The sequence below is a fragment of the Choloepus didactylus genome, chromosome 6 (assembly GCF_015220235.1).
Source record: "Choloepus didactylus isolate mChoDid1 chromosome 6, mChoDid1.pri, whole genome shotgun sequence".
Classification (NCBI taxonomy): domain Eukaryota; kingdom Metazoa; phylum Chordata; class Mammalia; order Pilosa; family Megalonychidae; genus Choloepus; species Choloepus didactylus.
Window position 1 is genome coordinate 91913469 of NC_051312.1, and position 17860 is coordinate 91931328.

Genomic DNA, 17860 nt, shown 5'->3' on the forward strand with positions numbered 1-17860 from the left:
GTTCAATAAGTGATCTTTGTCAAATGGAGCTCTAAACACAATCAGGCAGTGCAATTGTTAACAATAATAGCAGCAATAATAATCCTCCCTCCTGCCCCTACAGTCTCATCTTTGAGGCAGTATGTGCTAAAAAAGAGAATATAGGTTCTAGTGGCCAACAGACTCGAGTTCCCATTTAGATCTTCTACCAAATACATACAGGCTATTTGATCTTGAGCAAGTTATTTAACTTCTCTGAGCTTCACATTCCTCATTTGCAAAGTAAAAATAAGAGTATGTAAAGAGAGTAAGAGAATTAAAATGAAGTAGTTCACGTAAAGCACCTAGCCAAATGTCCAAAATACAGTAGGTATTCAATATACACTAGTTCCCTTCTCCTGTTTTCTCCTCTCCTCTCCTCCACCACCTTGGCAAGTTGCTTTAACCTCTTGTGTCCTTAAACTGTTCACCTGTAAACAGGGATAAGATTACTTTGTGATTCTCAACTGGGGCATGGAGGGTGAGGGGAAAGAGGTCCTAGGGAGAATTTCAGAATGAGGTGTATGTAGCGGGGTGGGTGGGGGGGTGGTGGTGGTATATTCTTAATCTGGGTGCTTTTGGCTACATAGGTACATTCACCTTTTGAAAGTTCATTGAGTTACACACTTATCTATGTTATATTAGATTAAAAATTATGTTAAAAAATATAACTTGAAGAACCATACTAAATAATCTAAAATAATCACAAAGTGCCCTTCCTTCTCTGACAATAAAGGGCCCTCTGACTCTTTATAACAGTGCTTTTTAATCATTGATTCTGTTGTAAGAATATGTGAATTTTATTTTCTGTAGTTTATATTATAAAATAGGTTTTTATTTTTCATTATTTCAAACATAAAATATTAAATAAGCTTTATAAAACACATATACTCCCAGAAAATCTGATATACTTCTACCACAGCCCTGAGGTAAGAATAACCTACTTTGTATACACATATGTACATATATGCACATATGTATGTATATAAACATGTACACATACAGAGAGAGAAAGAAAACACCCATAATGCTAGGAAAGTAATCATGTACATATGAAATAACTAAAGCCCTCATTTATGCTTATAATTATAAACCCCGTGTATTTGGGGTGGGTGATAGGAGGATGAACTAACACATTATTTGCTACTGTACCTGCCATAAGTCACGTTGATATGATGCAATTTGAAGAAATTTAAAATCCTGATTCACTGCAAAATGCATTTAGGCTCCTTAACCATGACTCTTTAACTGGGACCCCTAGCTACATGCCAGGAAACCATGATCATAAGACACTGGCAATCAAAAAGGACTGGATTATTCACATTGACAAATTCTTCCCCACTACAGGTCATCACCATAACCCTATTCTTGACAAATTCTTCCCCACAAATAGGTCATCACCATAACCCTATTCTTTGCTTTCATAAAATTGGTGGCTATTTCCTATTCCCCACTTCTCCCACATGCCATGTCCATTCTTAAAGGGCAAAAATGCCCAAGCCTCAGAGGACCAGACATTTTGGAGTATGTTTCCATGATTACAAAGGTCTAGAAGGCTACTCAGGCCCACAATTAGTACTTGATTTTTTCTACCTTGAATAGACTTCTATGAACTCCAGGTATTAAAAAAAAAAACAAAACTTCAGGTTTAAAAAAAAAGCAAGCAAAAATCATAATAGTACCAGTTCATCATAATTGTGTGGCATTTATACTTTTAAAAGCATGGAATGTGAAAACATCACTGTAGGTTCCTAACAAATATTTCATCACTACCATCATATTAACAGATCTGTGAAGTAAGCAAGGAAAGAATATTTTACAGATGTTGCCTACTTATAGGCCTCATACATCCATTAAAAAAAAAAAAAAAAAAAAAAAAAAAGAATTTCTGGAGGTGAAAGGCCCTCAATCTATAACCCTCCTTTACATATACTGATAAAGAAACTGAAGTCCAGAGAAGGGACTTAACCTGTCCAGACTTGTATGTCTTTCTGCCACATTCTTAAAGTCTCAAAGTAACTAGCTAATAGAAATGCTACTCCAAATTACACTGAGCCAAGCAAAATAGTTTCTTTTCAAGGGGTTAACTACATTATACCAGTTCAGACTCACAAAAGCATCCCTAGTAGGAAAAGCACTGGATCAGGAAAAAATGAGTTCCACTCAAATCCAGAGTTGTTCTGAGTATTAAATTAAATAATAGATGCAAATAATAGGTGCAAACAGTGAAATGCCATATAAATATGACATTATACTATTCAATAATATTTTCCTATTTTATATTGAGAAGTACTTGAAGCATAAGAAAGAAAACTGAAAGAAAACTCCAATGGCTTCATTAGCAACAATGCTTTCATCCAGCTTACAGAGAGCATATTACAAGCCAGATACATACATATATATATATATATAATATTTCAGTTTCTTTTAAATTTTAGCTCTATGGTAAGTCTATAGAAATCTCATTATTTTCCTTTTTTTATATGAAGGCATAACTCACATAATTTGCATATATCTTAAGTATACAACTTGACAATTTGGACACACCCATGTGCTCACCACCAAGAGCAAGATATAGAACATTTGTATCATCCCCGAAGGTTTCCTCATGCCCCCGTAACTACTGCTATGATTTCTATAACTATATATTAGTTCTGCCTGTTCTTGAACTTTATATAAATAGAATCATACAATATCTGCTCCTTTACATTTGGCTTCCTTTGCTCAAAATAATGGCCAAACACTGTTTTAAGACTTATCATAGTATATTATGATTTGCTGTTTGCCTATCTATCTCCTTCTGCAGACTTGAAGTCCTTGAGGGCAGAAACTGTTTGAATCATAGCTGTATTCACAGTGCCTAGGACACAACAGAAACTCAGTTTAGATTTGCTGGGTTCAGTATACTGAGGACAACATGCAAGATGGAAAGAAGAAAGTAGAGAACAGAAAACACAAATTTTGGCATCTACCTAGAAAATAGGCCCTATTTCACTAGCAGAGGGGGCTGTAGTTCTGGGCCTCCCATTCCATATTAAAGTTGGTAGGTGTCAGTGCTAGGGCAAATAAGGTTAATATGGAAAGGAAGAGACGTAATTTGGGAAGCTGGTTTTATGTTAAGAAAATAAAGTTTCTCTCACTCTCACTGCAAGGGTATTTTTAGCAACATGGTCAGCTTACGGCACATCTCTCATATTAAGCATAATTCTGCCAAACCTAAAGTCAGCCTAATATAACACCTCTAGATGGGTGAGGGGTGAGGAGGAGAAAGAACAAGTTTATGAAAGGCAAAACAACAGTGAAATCTGTATATTCCAGCACACACAGTTTTAAATCATTTTTCTAGGAAATGCAAATGCCTACTAACCCTTGTCCAATCTTCTCAAACCGTGTATATTTCTTCTTAGGATCACCCACACTCACTATGCTCCCTTTGAAAGAAACAGAGACCATGAATCATTTTCTCCCAGAAAGATACAAAACATGCCCCATGTTCCCCAAAAATCTGGCATTGGCATGGATTAAAGAACTACCTTTGGTACCCAAATATTACACTAAGCAGATTTTTAGCTCCCCCACCCCCACCCCATAAGACCCAACCAAAAATTTCATCTCCATGAAACTTCTTGTATTCATATTACTCTATCTTATTTCTAAACTCCTAGAAGCCATTCATTCATTTTTTAAAAAATTCATTCATTCATTCATTCAATAGACATTTACTTATTTACTATGCTCACTTATTATGTACCAAGCCCTACAGTGAATGCTACGAACAGAAAGATAGATGACACACAGTTAATGTGGTTCCTGTTTTCAAGCAGCTCTATCTTATGGAGGAGACAGACAAGTAAGCACTGAGTTCCATGAATATATAATCGCTGTGATAGATGCCAAGGAGTTACAGAATGCAGTACAGAAGGCTCCAGAAAGAAGGTGATATCTGGACTGACTTTTACAGGGTAAGTAGGAGGGAGCCAGGGAGAAAAAGTAGGGAAGGGGTTTACAGCAGAGAACACTTCAAATGCAAAAATACAGAGCCTGAGAGAGCACACTGGGTTTCACAATATATATTCTAGAGATCGGGAAACAGGCCTACAGAAGGGAAGATTTATTCCCTAGGATCACATAGCAAATTGGTGTCAGCACTGATATTAGGAGTTTGGTTTTTGGTCTCCTGGTCTATTATGCTTTCCACTAATACCAATTACCAGGATTTGGCACTTTTCACAAACATTATCTTATTTGATTTGCAAATGAGGCAGGTATTAACGTCTCTATTTAAAAGATGAGAAAAACCTAGAGACCTAGAGAACAGGAAATTGCCCAGGACACAAATCAGTGGCAGGGCTGAGGCTTCAACCCAAGTCGCCTAACTCCCAGGCCAGTCTGATTTCTACAATTCTATGTTGTAAGTATTACTGTGAAAAATATATCTGGTTCAAGGAAAGTGCATACAGGTCAGTGAGGGTAAGCAGATGGCTAGGTGAGTGGCTTTTTTTTCTTCCTCAATTCATAAGGATGCCAGACAGGGGCAATTTAAAACACACACACACACATACACACACACATACACACACACCAGAATTTTATTGTTTGGAGAATACAGCATATGAAAGCACAAGAATGTAAAAATGAAAAGTCACTAGGCTTTGAACATATAATCAGATGCAGTAAAATATTAATTAACCTGAACTCAGCATCAGAAAAAAACTGAAATGTGGAGAAGTATCTAAGTTGTATACTTAAAATAGAAAGTGTAAGGATATTAGAGTACAAATTAGAAAAGCCAACACTTTTTAACTTATTATTTCCCTAAACTAGACTACCTGTGGTACTTAAACCTTTTAAAACACAATTCCTTCCATCTTGTCCAATGCATGGACAGACACAGTATCCATAAAATAATTTCAACTTAGACATTTAGGAAAACTAACCTTTTTGTTTTAAGGGGGAAATATATTTAATAAATGTGTGACAATATTTAACTTTTTCTAAAATGGTAAAATATGATCATTAAGAAATCTAATACTTGTAACCTTTACTTATTTAGCTCTCCAATTAAAATTGGGATCCTGGCAGCCTTACACTATATTTTGGCTTGGTGAAACTGAAAGGATTTGGCAAATGACATAGAAATTTAGATTACCTCATTCTATCATAAGTGGCTTTTCCTTTCTGCTCCCAAAATATGAGCAATATGCCATTTCTTCAACACACTGGATTCCTATAACAATCACTACCATGCAATTTTTAAAAGAGTTAAAAAAAAAAAATAGTCAAACAAGAATTACCAGGAAGAAATTGAGAGCTGCAAAACTAGAGAATCAGAAACCTCAGCTTCAAAAAGCAAAGCTCATTTGCAAGCTTGGCAAAATCAGCCCTCTCAAATCCTCTTTTGAAGTAAGTAGGTACAAAGAATAAATCAAAGGCTTTGTCAAAATAATTTTTCCCAGCCCGCAGATCAACCCAGTCCTCCCTTCTAATATGAATTTTTCTGCAGCTTTCTAAAACACAGAAACACACTACCCTAATAATACCCCATTTCTAGCTGCCAAAAGAAATAAAATGGAAGTTTTCACTGGACAGGAGCACAAGTTTATGTTCTAACCCCAGCCCCACCACTTACTGCCTGTGTGATTTTACGCAAGGTATTTAGCATCTTTGAGCCTCAAATACCTTAATTGCAAAAATGAGGATTATAATGCCTGTCTTCACAGGGTTAATATGAGAATTAAATGAAAAAAAATCAAGAAAATACCTTGCTTGTCATTTGGTACATAGTACAGTCTCTCAAAATGATAGTTTACCTTCCCTCTCTTCCTACAACAAAAATGGCAGATTTCTTTCATCCTAGGTCAATGGCAAACATCAACAATCAATCACAGCACTCTGACCCAACAGGTGTAGACAAGCCCTCAATCTTTCTCAACACAAGATTCCAGACTATTCACTAGATAAAAGCTATTTGTCATCATAATCCATGCATCAGGGTGGGGGATGTCTCAGCCCTCCAACTGAGCTATCCACACTTTCTCTCACCACAATCCTATCACCACATGGTATTTAGTCAGGGCTGATGGGACAGAGAAGTGATTGGGTGCAAGGGCAGGGTGGGGACAAGCACAGTCTGTGGCTGTGGTAACAAGCACGGCCAGACAGCCACGTGGCCTGAACCTCGGACCAGGATCTTTATAACTGTGGAATTTTATCTCTGCACTTGACCAATCACAGACCAGAGGAGGGTTCAGAAAGCTACAAAGGGCTTACGTAATTTCTCCAAGATCTCCTCATCAGACATTTTAGGCTTCTTCTTCTGCTTCTCAGTATTCCGGGTCAGAGCATCTGGCGGAGTGGTGTTACTCTCAGTAGGTGAAATGGGAGATGTAGCCACGTCCCGGGTTGGAGTAATAGGAAGTGGTTCAATCACAGACCGTGTGTACACCTGCATTGTTAGTGCAAGAATTTGGCAAGGCCAGCCTTTGTTAGCATTGGGGAAGCTCAGAAGCCTCTCCTAGATGTGGGGTTAGAACTTCCACAGAAGAACAAATCCCAATAAACTCACCCCCTCTCCTAGGTCAAATCTATATTCCTCCTCCTCTGTGCTCAGGCCCATCCTCTGAGTGAAATGGACTTCCTTGCTCTCACTGTCTACAAAAGGGATTGGTGAGAGCCTCATCACTGGCGATATTCAATAGAAATAATTTAAAGGAGATTCTATCATTATTTGGGAATCCCTTTCATCTCTAAAATTCTATGCTTTCCCAAGTTGAAATGAATATTCTGCATTCCCACAGCCCTTTGCACTAATACAGCATTTAACATTATTGTCTATTGAGTAACTCCCCCTTTAAATCCTGAACACTTGCAGAAAAGGGACTATCTATTATTCATCCTCAAAAAGCAGTATGGTATAGTGATTTAAAACACAGACTCTTGAAACTGACTGCCTTGGCTTAAATCTCAACTCTTATTCTTACTGTCTGTATAACTATGGGCAGGTTACTTAACTTCTCTATGCTTTAGTTTCCTCATCTGTAGAATGGTAATAATAATAATAACAATGATACATATCTCATGGGATTAGGAGTAAATTAGTTAATATGTGTGAAATGTTTAGAATTATGCTTGGTACATATTAAGCACTTAAAATTTAGTTAAATATAATTAAATAATATTAATAATATTCTCTATTCATTCTCTATTCATTTATTTAACAAACATTTACTGAGAATCGATTGTATGTCTCACCCTAGACTAAATGGTGCCCCATCCTCTCATTCTTGTGAAGGAGATAAGAAAGTCAAATAGCTACAAGGCAGAAAGAGATAAATGTCCTAAGAAATGAGCAGTCTATATCCTACTGAGATTCAGACTAATATTCTGCTCCTTCTCTGGCTCCCAAAACAGTCCACACACATATAAAGGCTACTGGTACTATAGTGGAAAGCAACCTGGACTTGGGTCAATTGTCTGCTTTCAAATCCTGGCTCATCTGCTTACTAAGAGACTTTAGATAGATCAATTTACCACTCCAAATCCCAGCTTCTTTTCTATAAATTAGTAATTAATAATGCCTTTTTGAAAGGAATGCTATGAAGATCAAATTTGTCCATTCATTCTAATATTCACTGCCTTTCTGATACCTGCCAATAACTAACTCCATATGAGCAGTTAAGGGTTTAGTGGGAAATAATTTTAAAAATGAACATACTTGGTAACTGAAAAGGGCCATATCAATGTGATATATTGTGACAAACCTCCAATTTTGAAGCCCGTTTTCCTTAAGGTGACCTTGTGACCTACAGAGAGGGTGATACCACAGATTCTGTTTATAAATTCTCACCCTAAGAAGTCATCTAATCCCTTGAATTTCTTCCACAGCCTCTCCCACAGTTCATCAATCAACTTCTGTCTGAACACTTCCCTAAATACTCAGAGGCATTATCAGAGTATAAACCCTGTAATGGTTCTTTCCTTATGAAGCTCTCGCCAAAATAAAAAGCTCAAACAAAGAAACACTAGTAAGGTATCACTTGATCTTAGGGCAGTGCTCAATTATGCTAAATAAACTAAAAAGCATGGGAACTAGATTGTACAAAGAGAGGGAAGAGGAACTGTGGCTATTCTGAGATGCAGGAACCTCAAAGGAAGTTAAAATAAAAATCAATGCCAATATCCAGCATCAAAATGCACTCCTGATGTCCAGCATATTAATAGCACTAATGTATTTATAAACTCTCTTGGGTATTTCAGTATCATCAATGATGCTATAAGAGGCCGAATGCTGCACACTTAACAGAGAGGAAAAGATCCGTGGCAGGATAATTTGTTGCTTCCCAAGACATTGGGATAATTTTGTCAGTCCTGCACCGAGTAACATCAATTCTGCATATCTTTCTATCCTATCTGTAGAGAACAAGCTATGTAAACTATAGCTGGGCTTGTAGAAACACTGATTGGATACTTTGGGATTACCTGCAAACCAATGATAAATAAATATACCACTTCTTGCTTTTAATAATACAGGAAGTACCTTTCAATCAAGGTGGCTCTGTGATTTCACCAGCTCTAAAACCTAAGGACCTCTACCAGAGCTTTCAGCCTCTAGGCCTCAGCCAAACCCTCCCAATTCTAATAAATTCAACCACATATCTACCACAAATCACAAAGCTGTCAGGGTCCCCAAAGACTCACAGATTTTGTGTGCTCTGGGCGTGGAGCAATCACTGGAGGAGGGGTAGCATCATCATCATCATCTTCATCTTCTGAAACTGGTGGCACTGCAGGTGTCTCAGATACAGTCTTCACATTCTGTGCAGGGAAGAAAAACCATATTCACCTTACACAGCTGACATGGAACTTAAACTACTGAAATTGCCAATCCTTCGAAAGAAAACTCATCCTGACATCCCTTCTGAAACTCACAGCAGCCTCCAAGCCAGCCTCAGAAAGTCAGTCAGCTTTGCTCTCCTCTTTTTTTTTTTTTTAATTTTATTATTTATTTTTTATTTTATTTTATTTTTTAGTTTTTTTCTTTTCATTTTTATTGAGATTGTTCAGATACCATACAATTATCCAAAGATCCAAAGTGTACAATCACTTGCCCCTGGGTACCCTCATACAGCTGTGCATCCATCACACTTAATTTTTGTTCAATTTTTAGAAACTTTTCATTACTCCAGACAAGAAATAAAGTGAAAGATGAAAAAAGAAAAAAAGAAAAGGAAACTCTAATCCTCCCCTATCCCTAACCAACCCCCTCAATTGTTGACTCCTAGTATTGATAAGTACATTTGTTACTGTTATGAATGAAAAAATGAAATACTACAACTGTAGTATATAGTTTGTAATAGGTATATAGTTCTTCCCTATATGCCCCTCTATTATTAACTTCTAATTGTATTGTCATACATTTGTTCTGCTTCATGGAAGTGATTTCTAGTATTTGTACAGTTGATCATGGACATTGCCCACCATAGGATTCAGTTTTATACATTCCCATCTTTTGACCTTCAACTTTCCTTCTGGTGACATATATGACTCTGAGCTTTCCCTTTCCACCTCATTCACACACCATTCGGCACTGTTAGTTATTCTCACATCTTGCTACCAACACCCCTGTTCATTTCCAAACATTTAAGTTCATCCTAGTTGAACATTCTGCTCATACTAAGCAACCACTGCCCATTCTTAAACCTCATCCTATATCTTGGTACCTTATATTTCATGTCTATGAGTTTACATATTATAATTAATTCCTATCAGTGAGACCCTGCCATAATTGTCCTTATGTGCCTGGCTTATTTCACTCAGTATATTGCCCTCGAGGTTTTGTCATCAACCCATTTTTTTTTTAATATGGTTTTGTTCACTCACCATACATTCCATACCAAGTAAATAATCGATGGTTCTCTGCATGGTCATACATTTATGTGTTCACCACCTTCACCACTATCTATATAAGGACATCTACATTTCTTCCACAAGGCAGGAGGGAGAGTCAAAGAAGGTAGAGAGGCAAAAGAAAGAGGAAAAAAAAATGACAGCTAGGAAGCAGCAAAAGGAAAAATAACTTTAAATCAAAGTAGAATAAAGAATCAGACAATACCACCAATGTCAAGTGTCTAACATGCCTCCCCTATCCTCCCCTCTTATCTGTATTTACCTTGGTATATCACCTTTGTTACATTAAAGGAAGCATAATACAATGATTCTATTAGTTACAGTCTCTAGTTTATGCTGATTGCATCCCTCCCCCAATGCCTCCCCATTTTTAACACCTTGCAAGGTGGACATTTGCTTGTTCTCCCTCGTAAAACAACATATTTGTACATTTTATCACAATTTAGATTTCACCAAGTTACACATTCCCAGTTTTTATCTTTCATCCTTTCTTGTGGTGTCTCACATGCTCCCCACCTTCCTCTCTCATCCATATTCATAGTTATCTTTGTTCAGTGTACTTACATTGTTGTGCTACCATCTCCCAAAACTGTGTTCCAAACCACGCACTCCTGTCTTCTATCACCCTGTAGTGCTCCCTTTAGTATTTCCTGTAGGGCAGGTGTCTTGTTCACAAAGTCTCTCATTGTCTGTTTGTCAGAAAATATTTTGAGCTCTCCCTCATATTTGAAGGACAGTTTTGCTGGATAACAGGATTCTTGGTTGGTGGTTTTTCTCTTTCACTATCTTAAATATATCATACCACTTCCTTCTTGCCTCCATGGTTTCTGCTGAGAGATCCACACATAGTCTTATTAAGCTTCCTTTGTATGTAATGGATCGCTTTTCTCTTGCTGCTTTCAGGATTCTCTCTTTGTCTTTGACATTTGATAATCTGATTATTAAGTGTCTTGGCGTAGGCCTATTCAGATCTCTTCTGTTTGGAGTACGCTGCGCTTCTTGGATCTGTAATTTTATGTCTTTCATAAGAGATGGGAAATTTTCATTAATTATTTCCTCTATTATTGCTTCTGCCCCCTTTCCCTTCTCTTCTCCTTCTGCGACACCAATGATACGTACATTATTGTACTTTGTTTCATCCTTGAATCTCCGGAGGCATTGCTCATATTTTTTTCATTCTTTTCTCCATCTGCTCCTTTGCATGTAGGCTTTCAGGTGTTTTGTTCCCCAGTTCCTGAGTGTTTTCTTCTGCCTCTTGAGATCTGCTGTTGTATGTTTCCATTGTGTCTTTCATCTCTTGTGTTGTGTCTTTCATTTCCATAGATTCTACTACTTGTTTTTTGAACTTTTGATTTCTGCCGTATATATGCCCAGTGTTTCCTTTACAGCCTCTATCTCTTTTGCAATATCTTCTCGAAATTTTTTGATTTGATTTAGCATTAGTTTAAATTCCTGTATCTCAGTTGAAGTGTACATTTGTTCCTTTGACTGGGCCATAACGTTGTTTTTCTTAGTGTAGGTTGTAATTTTCTGTTGTCTAGGCATGGTTTCCTTGGTTATCCAAATCAGGTTTTCCCAGACCAGAACAGGCTCAGGTCCCAGAGGGAAGAAATATTCAGTGTCTGGTTTCCCTGTGGGTGTGTCTTAGAAAATTGCTCCACCCTTTGATGCCTCAGGTCACTGTGCTTTTCTGCCCAGCAGGTGATGCCTGTTAGCCTATAATTCTTGACTGGTGTGAGGAGGTATGGCCGTGTTCCCCCAGGCTCTGGGGTCTGGCCCTGAATGGAAAGGGCCCCAACCCTTTCCTCCTAGAGAAGACAGACCCCCCAGGTGGAGGTCATTAGCATTTCAATGGTCTCGCTCTCTGCTTGTACTGTCTCCACCCTTCCCCAAGTCACAGCCCTGGAAACTGAATATGACTGGGGCTTTCTCCACTGAGCCAAAAAAGAAACAGATAGTCCCCTTCAGACCCAGTCAAGGCGACCCTCCGGCTCTCCAAGGTCAGTCGTCACCCAAAGCCTCTGTTTTTTGGGGATTCGTACCTGTAGTGAGCAGTTCACACTCGCTACTTAAAACCCCAGTTGGAGCTCAGCTGAGCTATATTCACTTGCTGGGAGAGAGCTTCTCTCTGGCACCACGAGGCTTTGCAGCTCGGGCTATGGGAGAGGGGGTCTCACGACTTGGATCTGCAGGTTTTACTTACAGATTTTATGCTGTGATCTTGGGCATTCCTCCCAATTCAGGTTGGTGTATGATGAGTGGATGGTCTTGTTTGTCCCCCTGCAGTTATTCTGGATTATTTACTAGTTGTTTCTGGTTTTTTGTAGTTGTTCCAAGGGGACTACTTAGCTTCCACTCCTCTCTATGCCACCATCTTGCCCCGCCTCGGAGGTGTGCTCTCCTCTTTTAGCCACCACTATCCACTCAGTCCTTTGGGGCTTTCTTCTTCTACCCAAATCCTAATGGTGAATTGGGAAGCCAGCCACCAGCTTCTCTATTCCAATCCCACCTTGGAAGACAAGTTCATAGTTCATTCTTACTGTATGAAAGGGTAATAAATTAAGAAATGTAAGGAAGGGATCAAAAGTTTGGAATTTTCAAAATTTATCATTTTAACTCCTTACTCCTTTCTGATATGGTAAATGGAAGTCCAGACAGGCTTTAGCCCTCTCTTTTTCCTCTCTTTCCCAAAACCTATTGGACCCATTCTGTCATCAGGGCCCCACATCTCAGTTTGAAAATCAGAAGCCCCTAGTCTAAAGAAGACAATTAATTTCTCCCAGACTGGGTGCTATCCATTTCACTAAGCTTCTGTCCTGTCCTGGAATGAAATTTACCAGTCCCACTAATTAGATCTACTATAATCTATGGCAACTTGACTTTCCCATGTAATCTGTAACAAAGCCAGATCAAGAGTAGCAGGTTTTAGGGCAGATCCAGAAAAAGTACCATAATATTATTGCTTACAACATAAATGGAAGAGACAAAGTGGCTCCAAAACATGAGATTTTGGATAGAGATTAAATGATTACAGCTAAGGACTAGAAGAGCCACAGGGATATTCTTATATGTACTCTAAAATAATCCAACAGTTTTCAGATACTTTCAGGGCACCTACTTTGTGCTCGGTAAGATACCATGATGATTGTTTTTAACACAAAGGTACAAAGATGAAAAGGATGGTCCATGCCCTGAAACCACGTGCCATCTTGTATAGGTCACAGAGGGCAAGGTCCCCTCACGCCTGAGAGGAAAGTCAGGAGTCAGAATGATGGGGTCTGAGTGGAGGAACTGAGGAATAATAGACTAGAGCTACTGATTGTGGAGGACTGGTCTTTACCATACTCGACAAATTAAGGTAAGGAAAACTGGCAATCTCGTAGACTCTAAAAGGGCCTCCAGTTACGAGTAGAGAATAACTTTAAAACTCACAGTGCTGACATATGTAAATAACTAGCTGTGGTGAGACAGCTATCCCCTTGGTCTCAAGTTTCATTAAATGAAGAATGGAGAGAAGGAGGCATAGTATAAATTGAGGGGTGACTTCAGATCGTTTCAGCACTAAAATTCAAGAGGTTCTTTCCCTGTCAAAACATCTTTCAATACTCTTTGCTCTAACTTCTTTTCTCCCCACTATCCACTCAACAAAATCTAACTAGGAACCCAAAATAGGAATTAAGTTGACTCAGCAGCCTCTTACTTATCATCAGGTGGCCCTGGGGCTCCCCTGATGTATACAATAAACACTAGTTTGTTTGCTTCCTAAAACTCTAGAGAAGGAAATTTCATCATCTTCCTCAGCAACACATTCTGTTTTCCCTAGGTGATGTCTTGGGGTGTTTGTATTAACAACTGTCAGAGTCAAGAGATCTAGGTTTTGGGACCAGATTTCTACTTCTTCACGCTGTGTCTTTGGGCAAGCCTTACCACCCTAAACTTCAAGTTTCTTATTTATAAAATGGGGATACGACAGCACTCTCCACCTACCTCAGAGGGCCACTGAGCGAAAGAAACGAAGTGATGTGGACAAAAAACACTTTTTAAATGGTAAAGGGCTACAAAGATATAAGGAATTGTGCCAGTTTGGATGTCCCCCTAAAAAAAGCCATGATCTTTTAATCTAGTCTCATGGGATATTTGGATTAGGTTGTTTCCATGGAGACGTGATCCACCCAACTGTGGGTAATATCTTTTGATTAGATTATTTCCATGGAAGTGTGGCCCCGCCCACTCAGTGTGGGTCTTGACTTAATCACTGGAGTCCTATAAAAGAGCTTACAGACAGAAAGAGCTCCCTGCTGCAGCTAAGAGAGACATTTTGGAACCCCCTTTATAAAAACCAATCCATTTCTGGTATTTGCATAATGGCAGCATTAGCAAAGTGGAACAGGAGTTATTAAATTATCATTATGTCTAATAATCACAAACCTCCATTTAAAAAAAGGATACTCCAACTCATTCATTCATTCATTTATTCATTCACTGTGTGTCAGGCTCTGTTCTAGGCTCTGGGACTATATTGAAGAACAAAATAGATAAAGTCTCCATCCTATGGCTTACATTTTAGAAGAGGATACAATCGAAAACAATGCCAAAGTATCAAGTAGTAATAAAATAAACATACGGAAGTAGAGATCAGTTGGGGGTGGCAATACCCTTTTATATAGGATAGTCGTAGGAAGGTTTCTCTAATAAGAAGACTTACAGGCAGTAGCCAGGGAGCAAGCCATGTGGCTACCTGACAAAAGACATTCCTGGCAAATGAAAGTACAAATGCCCTAGGTGGGGATATGTTTGGTATGTTCCAACAACCTCCAGGAGGTCTGAGTGGCTGTAACAAAGAGAGCAAGGAGAAATGGGGTAAGAAACAGGGTCAGAAGGTTAACCAGGAGCCAGATTATGTAAGGCCATGGAGGGCACAGGAAAAATTTTGGAGTTTATACCTAGAATAAGAAGCTAGTGGGAGTGATGTCTATATTATTTTCTTTTTAAAGTGCTTTACTGTTTCCAAGAATTAGATTAAAAAAATCTTTAACATGGCCAATAAAATAAAAATTCTTATTTTATACCACAATAGTGAAAAGAACCAAAGGAAATTTGGGACCACAGTGCTGATGAACTCAAGAGTTCCAGGTTTTCAGTTCTTTTAAACTACAGACTGATAGAGTATTTAAAACTTTCAGAAACAATACCAAATCTACTAACTCCTGAAATAGTATATGAGCAGCAGCACTTTTATTCCTCATATATTCATAAATATACACTAATGTACCACCTGCCATGACTGAAATACAAAAATATTCACAGCATGCAAATTTTCTAGTGCAAATAGGTAAAGAATATTAAATACAATATGTTATCTTTTTTTGAAAACAAGATACTACTAGCAAAGCAGAGTAGAACACAAATGTTACTAAAGAATCTATATTCTTCTTACCTTAGATGGCTTCAACTGTTCAGCAATATTTTAAAGACTTTTCTATATAAGCCCATTCATAACTGTATTAGGCAGGTGTCTCCAGGGAAACAAAACTGACAGGATACACACACACACACACACACACACACACACACACACACACACGAATATTATGAAATTTATTATACAGGAATTTATTGTAAGAATTGGCTCAGGTGACTATGAGGGATTGGCAAGTCTGAATTCTGTAGGGCAAGTCACAAGCTAGAACTCTGATGAAGGTTTTGATGAATTCTGCAGGAAAAGCTGGCTGGCTTTAGTCGAGATAGAAATCCTTCCTTCCAATTGCTGAACTCATTAGTTCTCCCTTTAAGGCCTTCAACTCATTGGATGAGACTTCTCTCATTGCTGAAAGCAGTCTCCTTTGTTGATCATAGATGTAATCGCCATAGATGCCACAACTTTCTAATGATTCAAATCCATGAAATATCCTCACACTAACAATAAGGCCAGTGTTTGCCTGACCAACAACCGGACACTATAACCTAGCCAAGCTGACATATGAACTTAACCATCACAAGTATGGATTTTCTTTATTAAATAAATGAATGAAGCATACCCTTGATTATTCTTTTATGAAAAGGGCATTTGCTTGAAGAAGAGGTATATTCTTGACATAGTACTTGATACCACAAAGAATAAATATACGGGCATACCTCTGAGATATTGCAGGTTTGGTTCCAGAACACCACAATAAAGCAAGTCACATGAATTTTTCAATTTACCAGTGCATATAAAAGTTATGTTTACACTCCACTATAGTTCATTAAGTGTGCAGTAGCATTGTGTCTAAAAAAACAATGCACATACCTTAATTAAAATGTGACACAGAGACATGAAGTGAGCACATGTTGCTGGGAAAATGGTGCCGATAGACCTGCTCTAGGCAAGGTTGCCACAAACCTTCAATTTGTAAAAGAAAAAAAAAAACAAAAAACCCACAATATCTGCAAAGTGCAATAAAGCAAAGTGCAGTGAATTGAGGTATGCCTATAATAGAAACTTATTTGTCCAAAGAAGTTTAAAGAAATCTTGTAAGTTCTTTCTTCTTGCAATTTCCTCAACTGTTCTAGTGACAGACCTGGAACACCCTCTGTTGGAATATATTTTATGTGCTTTTCTATTGATATCAATTTTCAGTTTGTCTTTCTCTTCATTAGAGGTGCTGACACAATATTTCTGACAATTTTATAATTCGCTCCAATTGTTGAGATTCTGTTTTGGGCTGTATGTTTCACCAGGCAGTAGATAATAGTAGTAAAATCTGGTGTTCTGGTATCAACCAGCTTGAGTTCAAATCCTGGCTCTACCACTTACAAACTGAGTTTTGTAGAAGATATTAAATGCTCTATCTCATCTGTAAAAGAGAGCCAGGAACAGTACTTACTACAGTGTCTGTGTGAGGTTAAATGAGATAATCCATGTAAAATTCAGTTTAAAAATCACTAAAATATTAGCTAGGATAATGTTATCAGCCACGCAATTAGAAGGTACTCAATACAGGATTGCTCAATGACTGTAACTTATCCAATAGCAGGATAAACTAGAATGAAATATCTAAACAGCAGGATACTGAGTAGGGTGGAGGGAGTGGAGATAATGAGAACAGGATTGTGAAGGAAGAGACCAATATGGCTAAGGATTACACTATTAACTGACTTAAACCATTTGCCTACATTTTGCAGTAGAAATAAGTAGTTCTGATGGTCTTATACTCTAAAAACTTCTTTGGTTTAGTATATTCTTAAGCTGTCATTATAGATAGGCTAATTTGGGAAGACTCCAAGGCTCAGCTAATATGGTCAAGACAAGTCTAGACACTCAAAACACTTTTTGGCTGCTGCTGCCTGATCAAATAATAGTTTCGAGTTCAAGGCAAAGAACGAAAAAGAAAATAATTAGATAGTAGAATTGTGACTCAAGCTCTCAGGCAGCTAGGAAGGATATAATGCAAACAGACTGAAAATGCCACTGAAATCTGACAACCCATCCCAGAGAGATGACAGCCAGGGTGTTTTGTCCCAGCAGGAAGACTGGGCCCACTCTGAAACAAAGAAAACCGGATCTTTTTTCTTGGGATAGAGAGACTAAGGGCAGTAACAGACTGAACAGAAAATTCTTTTACCATGCTGTGAGAATCAGTGTGGTAAAATTGGAAAAAAACTAAATTCAGGATTCAAAAATTCTCTCCATTCTACTGTCTCTTCTCTAACCCCCTTTGTCACTGCTCTCACTTAGGTTTCATGATCTCTTTTTCACTGATCCTTTATAAGTCTTCCATTGCTCTCTGGACCTCCAATTGTGCCCTCTCCAATCCATCTTTCACAATAGCCCCAGAGTAATATTTGTTCTTTTCATTAAAAAAAAAATTATAAGCAGACTGCCAGGTATAGCAGAGAAAGGAGATTGGCAAATCCTCTTCCCAAAAAGCAACTATAAATCTGGACAAAATTGACA

The 17860-nt window shown here is 38.1% G+C and overlaps 1 protein-coding gene across 4 annotated transcripts in view; it reads right to left on the reverse strand.

Moving 5' to 3' along the window:
- PAK1 (p21 (RAC1) activated kinase 1) overlaps positions 1-17860 on the reverse strand; it is a 184939-nt gene that overhangs the window by 20370 nt on the left and 146709 nt on the right. For all 4 annotated transcript variants that reach the window (XM_037840799.1, XM_037840797.1, XM_037840796.1 and 1 more), the window contains exons 6-8: positions 8716-8832; positions 6289-6463; positions 3386-3449 (exon numbers count right to left, since the gene is read on the reverse strand). In XM_037840799.1, coding sequence (XP_037696727.1) covers positions 3386-3449; positions 6289-6463; positions 8716-8832 — 356 coding nt within the window. The remainder of the gene's footprint in view (positions 1-3385; positions 3450-6288; positions 6464-8715; positions 8833-17860) is intronic.